This window comes from Cydia fagiglandana, chromosome 1 (assembly GCF_963556715.1).
Source record: "Cydia fagiglandana chromosome 1, ilCydFagi1.1, whole genome shotgun sequence".
Classification (NCBI taxonomy): domain Eukaryota; kingdom Metazoa; phylum Arthropoda; class Insecta; order Lepidoptera; family Tortricidae; genus Cydia; species Cydia fagiglandana.
In genome coordinates, this window is record NC_085932.1 from 13,702,691 (window position 1) to 13,714,398 (window position 11,708).

At 38.5% G+C, this 11,708-nt stretch overlaps 1 protein-coding gene across 1 annotated transcript in view; it reads left to right on the plus strand.

The window, feature by feature from the left end:
* LOC134664464 (pituitary homeobox homolog Ptx1) overlaps nt 1–10,656 on the plus strand; it is a 66,980-nt gene extending 56,324 nt beyond the window's left edge. Inside the window, exon 5 of the mRNA XM_063521132.1 lies at nt 9,460–10,656. Within this exon, the coding sequence (XP_063377202.1) occupies nt 9,460–10,047 (588 nt within the window). The 3' untranslated portion in view covers nt 10,048–10,656. The remainder of the gene's footprint in view (nt 1–9,459) is intronic.
* The last annotated feature ends 1,052 nt before the right edge of the window (nt 10,657–11,708 follow it).

The following is an 11,708-nucleotide window of genomic DNA, read 5'->3' on the forward strand; positions in this document are numbered from 1 at the left end:
AAACAATATTTGAAAATTATAATATTAAAAGACCAACGATACCGAGTACTAATATTTTTGAAAACTAAACCTAAATATTTCAACCATGAAAGAAAATATTGAATACTAAATAAGAACCATAATGTTTTCTAGACCGACAGCTCGCGACTAAGGGTTCAAGTGTCTCCTTGTGCGGATAGATGGCGCTGAAGACAATCTTGTTCGGCCTGTTTTATTACAATGTCGCTGTGAGTATGGAACTAAAAAAAGGAAATTGCTTTAGTTACGTTTGAAACGTAACAATGTATCGTGTAGGCAATAAATGAGCGGAAATGTCTTGAATATTGCTCATGAAACTCATGAAATAGTGTTGTTTACACGAAGTAAAAATAGTTTCATTCATCTCGACGGTTGGACTTATTTGTATTGGTAAATGTTTCCAAGAATTGTATTGCTGAAAAACTTTGATAAGTAAGAATATTTTTTATAAGTAATTATTCTCACTTCCGATGAGATAATAAGCGATGTTTGAGGATATATCCCGTTTTCCCTCTCTAAGACGCACCACATGTCAAATGAAATTGGTTATTAAAATTCTGACCATTTCAACTCGCCCTAGTTAGATTATTCCTTCAAAACACGCTTTTCGGACTTTTCAGATTGCACGTATTATTTAAAGTATTAAAGTCAAATTGCAATAAAATTGAAAATAAATGGATAGTTTTTTGACAACCCTAATCCCTGGCGGGCTTAGCGCTGCTCGCCCAATAAATCGTGCGCTCGCGCCGACAAATCGACCGACATTATTTTTGTTCTCATTAGGGTCATTGCCTGCTTATGACTCAATTAGCCGTAAAATATGAATTAACTAAACGCTTGTTGTAAAACGTTCGGGTGCAAATTGGGTGTGAACATGATTTTATGATCGGTATGAGAATAAACTAACTGGGAGGTCGTGATAACATTACGCGAGTAGGTATATTTTAAAACTGAAGCGTGTAACTTAACTGTAGTAGCCAATTTTCAATATAGGCAGCGATTTGGCAATTTTTGAAATAACATTGATCAATGACTGCGTTGATTGGTCAATGTTATTTCAAAACTTGCCAAATCGCTGCCTATATTAACCTTTTAACCGCCAGCAATTTTTGATCGAGCGTGCTCGTGTCGCCACCGACAGTAATTGTACCACGCAGAGTAAGGTTGGCATAGTTACGGGAGTTATAAATGTGCTGTAAAAACCAAATAAGATCTTTGTCTTATTTATCAGACTGTGGCGAAATGGGCTGGATATGTAATGTCTTATATATCAGACTCTGGCGGTTAAAGGGTTAAAAATTGGTTACTACAGTTAAGTTACACGCTTCAGTTTTAAAATATACCTACTCGCGTAATGTTATCCGCTTCAAAAATGGAAAAAATTAATTCAGCCTGAAATTGTAAGATTAGGTTACCGAGCGACAACAGGAGTTATACAGCCGTATTCGAACAATGAGATTCGTCAAACAAGTGTCAAAATTGACATTACTTCAAACAAAAACGTCACTTTTGACACTTGTTTGAGACTGACATATCTATTCCATATCTTTTCAATATCTAGTATTTGACGTATCTCATTGTTCGAATACGGCTGTAAGATGCGACGGTATATATTTTTATTACCATGTAGGTATCATGAAAGAGTTTATGGTTAGTTAGTACCAAAAACTTCTGTATTGGTCAGTTTTTTATTTTCTTTTGTGATATAAAAACATTTGTTTTTATTAAACACATTTGAAATGGTAAAAAAAATGTTGGCTAATTAATTTAATTATATACATATTCTAAGATACAGTTTCGGTGGTGGTGGAGATGCTGGGATGCATAGTGATTTAGTACCTATTTTATTAAATTTAATTTATTTTGTCTTGTTTTATACTGTTTTTATGGACGCCTTATAGGTAGCAGCAGGGTTAATTTTATACTAAAACATTGTAAAAAATAAAAAAAATTAACGTGGATGTTTAACGTAAAGAAAAATGTAAATATACATACCTCTTAGATTTGTCATAAAACCCGAAAGCACCTATTACTTAATTTATACACACACACACATTAACGTACATTTTTTGTCCTCTATCCTTGTTAGTTTTCGAGGAATTCGCAATAGACATCGTCGGCAATCGGCCGTGAAACAGTTCGCGACGTCTCATCTGAGCGACACATTTCATCTGGGCGACACGACTCATTGAACCACGCTATTGACGTCTGGGAAGGGAATTAACCCATCGATCTGCCGTGAGCAGTGAGCATAGTTTCGATACTTAATTTGGTTAGGAATACGAACTAATGAAAATCAACTTTATATGCATTGTAGCTTATTATTTTTATAGAACGTATGTCCAAACCTAAGTACCGTTATTTTTTGCGATACTCTCGACAGCAGTTCACAGCACCGTGCATTAAAGGCCATTTACACACATTGAGATGTGATTGATGAGAACGAATAGGTATATTACAATTATTACTCGCACTGGTAACAATGTATGAAGTTCAAATAACCACGTTACATTTTCAGTGGAGTTTAAAACCTATGTACAGGATGGCCAAAAAATAAGTGCATTTCCGTTGCCAGGGAGGTTTTGGGATTATACTGAACTTTTACTATGGGACCAACCCCGAAACCGCGAAAGAAAATTGGTTGTTTCATACATTTTGGCTGATACATTTTCTATGGGAGCGTAAATTTTTTTTTCGCGATTTCGGGGTTGGTCCCACAGTAAAAGTTGCTCAGTGTAATTCCAAAACAAAACCTCCCTGGTAACGGGAATGCACTTATTTTTTGGCCAACCTGTATAATACATCGAAATATAATCGTCCAGTGAATTTTATTCTAGGTTTTACATATTAACTGGTTGTGTATATTTAATATACTACCTACTCGTACTAGTTTGCAATCAAAATCCATGCCATTCATCCATTTGGTAGATGTATCCAAAAAGAATAACTGCTAAACTGTTTGCATACAACGCAGACAGCGTTAAAACAAAAAAAAATGAATCGTGAAACCCTGAAACGTTTTCAGGTAAAATAAATAATGCTTCGTGCCACACCGGCTGTCAGCGGCATTGCACACGGCTTTTATCTATAAACGAGTTCACAAGTGTGTAACAATGTAAGGACTTGTTTTGTACGAACGTGGGTTAACTGTTTAACTAACATGGGGCCAACGAGACATCTACATAATTTATTTTTGATTTTGTATCTTATCTAGTTCAAGTACCAGTACGGATATGATGGTCGTTCTTGTCTACGTGACAGCGTGATAAAACGGTGTCCGTCACTTTCTATCCCACGGTGTTAAAAAGTGACAGTTATTTTATCACGTGGATAAAGATGGACAAAGCCATCCATAATACGCCGGCTTCGACTAACGGAAAGTGAAGTAAATTACTTGCAATACTAAGTTACCTAAGCACTCCGTCGTCAAATGCAACACAGTGTTTGGTAGGTACTCTTTCAATGACCAACACAGGCTTCGCACAGGTTAACAAATTATACACCTAAACCTTCCTCAAGAATCACTTTATTGATAGGTAAAAACCGCATGAAAATACGTTCAGTAGTGTTTGAGTTTATCGCGAACATACAGGGGACTTATTTTATAACGTGTAGTGATAGTGATGCCGTCAATTTTTTACTGTTCATACAACTACATGGTGAGTTAAACATTTAAGAAAATATTGGATTCACGGGAAATTTTAGTATACTTGTAGAGTTTTACAAAATGTTTGCACTCGTAATGATACATAGGTAGGTAAATATGCGAAACGTAGCAAGTGTGGGAAATAGGTAAGTTGAATTTGGATAAAGTGGAACTGATGTTGCACCGAATTCGACAAAATATCCTAGCGAGCACAGGATCGCCGTTATCACTGCGACCCAGTATGTAGCTAAGTATTTATGTAAACTACTAAGCCAACTAACTACGGCTTCCCATATTCCGTTCCATACCAAGTGGCAACATGACAGTGTTGCATGTTCAGTAGTATGGAGAGTTGGTCCGCTGGTGCTACGAAGTGTGCGCCGCGTCGTAAGCCAGTGGCCGTGACAGGGCTGCAGCGCCGCGGGGTGCATTTAATATCTGCACCGTAGGGTTGTCGCTAATCCAGTCCGAACATAAATCACACCATTTTCCGGTTCGGGCTTGGCCACACGTCAAAGATTTTGAGATTAGTTAACTGGAATATCAGTTTTGAGGTAGGAAGAGTAGGGTAACATTAATAAGTGAAAGATTTTGGTCCTGAAGTAGGTATTGAAGTAAGTTATTAAAACTCTTTTGTCATTGACAGATGGTTTTCATCGATTTTTTAACACAATAGTACCAATTAAAGTTGATTTTTAATACACACCACTCAATCGTATGTTATATTGATTGATATTAAGATATGACAACAAAGTAAAAAGTTAAACTATTTTAATCCGAGAATAGGAGACTAACACATTACGTTCCATTTTTCTTTACTCTGTAACCTTTTGTTCTATAAATACGTGATTCAATATCCCTAATACTTGTAAAGTTTACGAACAATTCGGACTCGGAAGCCAAAACTTGACCGTAAATTTACGTCTGACTTCTTTATTACAATGAGACAACCCTATATTCGGCGAGCATCAATTCCAAGTTTATATCCTCTATCCATTTATATGAGCGCGTGTTTATTTGACTTTGGAATAGTGATTTATCCTGTGCTCTTATTGTAAGATAAAGTTTATATTCTACACCATAAGGTTGATTATTGTTTGATTCAGAACAGAGGGTAAGCGTTCTGTTAGAGCGTTATTTGATTGATGACACTAATAAAACTGTGATTCCAGTTTAATTTAAAATTTAAGGCAATTTGGTCGCAGTCTGACCGTGTAATGACTATAGAAGCAAATTCATCAGGCCGTGGTTAATCTGCGGACGTTGATTTGACAAGATTTTCTATTTAGATGGACAATTCATCATCATTTAGAAAAACGTTGCCAAAGATTGTTCTTACCGGAGGGGAGTCTTTGTTGATATCCGAGCATGACTTGAGACATTATGAAACTACACAACGGGACTTAATCGCGTATTTAAGGAGAAGACCACGGGGACAACGCCGTCCTCGAAACGTCGGAGGTAAATCTTAAAACTTAAATACGCGATTAAGTCCCGTTGTGTAGTTTCATAATGTTAAATAATCGTGAAAGTTTAAATCAATGACTTGAGACTACATAATAGGTACCTACTAAAAATCAGTTGTTCAAAATTTTAACACAAACAGTTAATTATGATTTCAAAATAAAGGTAATATTCACAACAAAATATTTAAAAACTTTAACCTGGCTGTCCAGTCGCGTTTCGTAAGTATTCAATTATTTCGTAAAGTAGTCGATTAAAAATGAGACTTAGGCCATAAAAACGGCTCGATTGACATTCACCATCAAAATTAGCTTAGTAGTTTTGACGCTATGATGAAGTAATAGTATACAGACATTGACTCCTAAAATCGTAACCCGTCTCATAGCGGGACAAAAAATGGTTTAAGTCATGGTTAAAAAATATTTTAATTTGTTCCATGAAATAAGTTCGGTTTTTGCTATTTTTTTTTCTAAGTACCTAAACAGCGCATTGAATAAATGTGGTTGGTACAAGAAACATTAATATCGATTTCGGGAGCATTAAAAACTGTCCCTCCTTGCGGCCGGGTAGGGTACGGTCACCAACGTGCAATAATATATTTAAAGGATTAGCAGGGACGCAATATTGCGACCCTCTGCCCTGCCTCCGCCTATTCAAATAATGGAAATTATTTCCACATATGTGCACCTAAATAAATATCATTCTGTTGTCATTATTGAGCACCCCAAAGTTCCTGTGGAGTTATTTTCACCCGTTTGTTCGCGGTTTCAATGGGAAACGGCGCGGTTTGTGTGAATTGGTAATTAATGTGCTATTGTAGGTTATCCTTTACCATTTTATATTGATTTAATATATCCGATAAGGCTTTTGTTTTTAGTATATTTTTTGGGTTACAATACAATACAATATTCTTTATTGCTCACCAATATGAAAAAGAACATGATATACTAATTAAGTGTAACTTAAACTATGGTTATGGTAGGGTATGGTGGTGGGTTGCGGAAGAGTACTTCGGCGTTCCTGGGATCTCGCCATATAGCAGCGAGGCGGCAACAGAGGGGTTTTAGTGGGTAAACCTGGGGTCTCATTAGCCCACAACAGGGAGTCCCACGTAACCATCCCGGCCCGTCCCCGCGCCGGGTGGTATGCGTAAAGCATTTCCCCTCTTAAAAAAAAAAGGGTATGGTGGTGGGTTGTTTAGGTAGCAATCGAAAATAAATTCTTCTTTCACTGATACTAGTTTGAGTTGAGTCGAATGGGCCAGAGGTCTCGACTCACACTCAGCCATGGGAACCACGAATAATGTGCCGAACAATCTTTTTCCACTTTTTTCGGTCTGCGGTAGTGTGTACTTTCGTCTTCGTCAGACTTTTAACCAGGGGTGTTGCGGTGGTTATTATTGGTGTATGGCCAGGAAAAATATTGCCAAATATTTTTTTAACAAGAAGATACTTCTGCGAACGGTGCTATTAAGCTTGGAATAAAATTAAAGGTGAGACTTGAACTCACGGCCTCTGGATTTGGAAAAAAATATATTTCCAATCTCAGCACACAATCATAATGATTTTGTTTATATTTACATTTTTTACTAGCCCACTCGCACTTAAACCAGTTCGCAGGCTCCCCTAGGGTTCGGGCCCCAGTTTGACGAACAACGGATTAAGGAGTAGGCACTTTGTAATTAAACCGTCCGGAATGCGAATACTAAATGCATTACATTATTATTATGATAACGGTCTGCGGAGGGTTCAATTACCAATTTCATAATGAGTCAACCAAGTTATATACGGTAGACATAACTATAGTTTGAAAGAATCTAAGAATTCTCATACTATTATCATAAAATAAAAGTATACCTATGCTGCATTTGGCTATAGTACTGAAGGGGGCCCACAGATTACCAGTTCACCGGACGATATCAGCCTGTCAGTTGTTCGGAACTGTCACCTTTTGCGTTTAACTGACAGGCCGATATCGTCCGACGGACTGGTAATCAGTGGGCCCGTTAAGGGTCTACAATGCATTTTCACTTTCATTATTACGGTCTCCTTCTGTTATTTAAAGGAAATCACTATAAAATTAATCCATCAGTTATTTATGCAAAGCAAAACAATATTTTTATGAACTTGGCAGACTTTTATAAAGTAAATATTAGATTAAATATCACATTGGATGTTACGTGGGAAGATCTTTTAAGAATAACAGCACATAAATTCTGAGTTACCTACCACACATGCGTTCATGCGAATTTGTGAAATTTATGTTTTGAAAAACAAACGATTGTATATGGGGTGGAAACGAGCGTTCATGTTCACTTAACCGAGGAGGAGGGTATTATTTACCGTTTCGGCTGGGTGCGCCCGCCACTGAGTGAGACAAATACCTCTGGCGGGGCGATATTTATTGCTCGAGCTTGGATTGCGCGATTTATCGGCGAGGAACCGATCGATAGCTGGGCGTGAGGGAGTAATCGCCACTTACGGCGACTTATCACCTCGCCCGTCGCTGCACTGTATCGCCGTCCTGACAACCCTGACAGATGTGCAGCCGAAGTTAAGGCCTCGGTGCCCATCCATCTCAATCCTTCGCGAATTGCATTTCCTACATGCTATCAGTGTCGCGCGGTGAGCTAGGAGTAGGAAGGCGGTGATATTTCACCGCCCTATGTGTTTAACTTTTGACAGAATTCAATGCTGCAGATTTATAACACTGCCAAGGCTACAGGTTTGCAAATCGGCTCTGTCCAAGTGCTTAATTTGTAAGAGACCCATTTCCTTATATAGATAATTTTAAGGAGACAGAAGACAAAATGAAAGTAAGAGCTTGATAGAAATATTGAGGTACAAGTTTCTGTAGAGATATGTAGTAAGATTTCAGCAGTTTTTGTTATTGTGTATAGCAATGAATAATAGCAGGCCGTCGGCGCTGACGGAAGGCCCATAAATCAGCAGCTATCTGCAAAGTGGCCGCGCATCGATCCAGCCCGTCTGACGCGTACTTTAATCTTATATATATTACCTCAACTAATGTTCCGAAATACAAATAATCCAACTCCAGTATAATACTTAAGTGCCTATTTATTTAGAAGCTTTAATTTTTTATTAACTTGCAGTGTATCTATGTAACTATGTGCGCACGGGTCAAATCTTGCAAGTTAAATTTGACCCACTTCCCGACTTGCATACATATGTAAGGCGGGTGACAATGCAATATAATGGTAGCATCGTCCTGATCTAATAATGAAGACAGGAGGTGGTTATGGGAACTCTGTGATAAAACAACGCAAACTAATTGTGTTTCGGGTTCTTATAATTGTCTACTCATCTAGACCTAAAACTCATCGTTATACACGTGGAAAGACAAGTACAGTCAGCGATAAAAGCTTGTATCAAGTGTATAAGCTTTTGCCAAAAGCTTATTTACTTAACTTGTATACTTTGTAATCTAAAATCTAAATCTTAGGATATCTTAAACGAAAGAGAAGGTTTAAACGGAAAAGAAAGCTACATGCTGGAATCTAGGGATTATCAATTGGCAGGCTGAATCTGGCCTTGGTTTGGAAACCGCTAGCCTACACAAAATTGCAGGGAGTCCTTAAGTTCTAAAATTGCACAATTGCAGGTAATAAACAATTAGCAGTTTTAAATCAGGTTGTGTATCATTTTAGATGAGATCAGCAACCCTCCAGTTTGCAGCCACCTGTCGTCATGTATCGATGACTGATGTCATATAGGAAAAGGGACCGTAAAGCATCCGAAAGTAGTACCTACAGTATATTATTAACATACTAAACAAAATAAACCTATCGACAATAATGTTATGAAATGCAGTAAAACCTTAAACTTCATTAGAACAATAGGTACGAAGTTTTAAATCAGAATCAGGATTCGCGCGGCGTTGCGTAGCTATTAACTTTACTCATTACAAAGTTGACGTCGCGTTATTCCGCGATTCCGGCCACGTCCTAACCGCCGCTCTAATTGCGGCCGGAATGAAGACGGACGAGCGGGGCGATCGGACGCGACGCGGGTGCGATAAATGAGCCCCGCGATCGATGTTGTTTAGGTTGTACTTAGTCCGAGGTAAGATTAATTATTGGGCTCTGTTATTGTTTGACCGGATTTCTCTTCATGTTCCTAATTATCTGTGGTGACTGAAAAGTCTTTGATAATCAATGACTCGCCAGTTTTATACCGTGTATCCAAAATAAACTATCAATAATTATGCTGTAAATACTGATATATAGGTATAACAGTAAAATAGATACACATTTATAGGTAAATCTAAATCATAGACTACACGAATTTATAAATGTTTCATGTTGTTCCCAGGTATGGTTTAAAAACCGAAGAGCGAAATGGCGAAAGCGGGAGCGCAATGCCATGAACGCCGCTGCGGCTGCCGCCGCTGACTTCAAAAACGGTTTCACCACGCAGTTCAACGGACTCATGCAGCCCTTCCCCGACACCGACATCTACTCTTCCTACCCCTACAACAATTGGGCCGCCAAAGTCCCGAGTCCGCTAGGGACGAAAAGCTTTCCATGGCCCGTAAATCCTTTGGGTTCCGTCGTTCCGGCCAGCCATCACCAAGGCTCCGTCAACTGCTTCAACACGGCTACGTCGATGGGCGGCGTGGGCGGCAGCAGCATGGCGGTAGCGGGCTCGGCCGGCGTCGGTGGCGGCGTCGCGCCTTGCCCGTATACCGCTCCCCCCAACCCGTACACGATGTACCGGACGGAGCCGTGTCCGGCGATGTCGTCGTCGATAGCACAGCTGCGGCTGAAAGCGAAGCAGCACTCTACAGGGTTCGGCGGTGGTTACGGGACAGTGTCGCCGGTGTCGCGGGCCGGCTCAGCGCCGCTGTCGGCGTGCCAGTACGCGGCGGGCGGGGTGGGCGTGAGCGACCGCGTGCTCTGAGACGAGGCGCGCGGCCGCGACGACGCGCGTTCGCCGCTGCTGACCGCCGCGCGCGCCTCCTAGTCGCCGCCCGCGCCCGACGCCTCCTCACCTCTTGGACTTTATAGGCATCTGTGGGACTGGTTCGATTGATTCTGTGCACGAAATCAAGCGTAGCGTTTATACTGTGAGCGTTCATCCGTGGAGCAATTACAACAGATAAAAGCAACAAGCGTTTCAAAACTAGAAAATAAAGTACTTAGCCAATTTCTTTTTGATTACATTTGTACAAAAAATCCTTCCCGTTTAAATTCGTAAAATTATGTATAGTTACATAGGAATCTTTATCATTTAACAGTGCAACCATTAGTACCTTTGTCGTAGTTAGATGAAAACTCACCTAACTCCGGCAGATTAGCATGAGCGTTTCGTTCGCTTTGAAAGTTGTATTAAAGCTGCAGGTATTAACAGTGAGCAGATAAACTTAACGTAAGCATTACGGTTGTTGCGAGTGTGTCGTTCTTGTTGCAGCTGTGTGAGGGCTGTGAGGGCATGTTCGCGAAAAGCTGGTCGGTAGAGTTAGTGACTGGATTGCAGCTAAAACACCTATTTATTTACAAATATAATTTATTTACACTACAATACATGTGTGTCATTTGTGTGTTTAGTCAAAATACACCAACACCACTAACTACCACTTAACAAAAAGGTGCTATTCGGATTACAATGCTTTTGAAGAAGTCGCCTTTTTTTTTAATAGACAATGTGGTACACAGGTGAATCCTAATTAAATTGGTATATTTAATTATAAAGAATGGTTCACATATATATATCATTATTCATAATAAGAACCAACTTTTCGTGAACAAGCCCCAGGAATCACGCTGCATGAGTGTTGAATTTCTCGTGAACAAAGTTCCGTTTGAAACTTCGGGCAATAAAAACCTAACGATTCTTGTAGGATATTAATACGTACCCTGTAAATATGTAGTTATGTACTTACGTATACCAAAGCGATGTGTGCAATTTTATAAGCTTAAAATGTATGTACCTAGATTTAAATATTTAATTTAAGTATGTAGTTTAGAATGTAAATATAATGAATGAGTAAATTGACTATTTGAGTTACATATCGAAGTAACATTGTGAAGCGATATTTTTTTGAAAAGTTTTTTACGTCATAAAATTGGGTTACGTCTTAACTTTTCCAAAAAATGTCGATAAACGCATTTAAATAAATTTAAACTAAATAAATTCAGATTTTCATGAAAACATGTAAAACACGGTACATAGACTTACACAGACTTAATTGTTATGATTGTTTAACAAATTTTTTTGTTGCTGTGCATTTCTGCAGTGTTGTTAAATGAATTGTCAGTTGTTGTTAATTTATTTAAGCCACAAAAAAGCAATAACAGTTTATATTAAACCACAGTATGAATATAATATATTTTGTATCAACGTATCCGACTTTAGGGAAACCATAATGACGCCAGTATTTCTAGTATTAAATATAACGTTTAAATTGTAAATTCAAATGAATATTTCCTTTTAAGATATATATTTATTTTTAAAAGAACGCATTTTGTACCTGTATACTGAGGTTTTTTTCTAGTAAACTAAAATTGTTGCAACGTAAATAATCAACATACCACTTTGTTATTGTAAACTATGACCTCTGT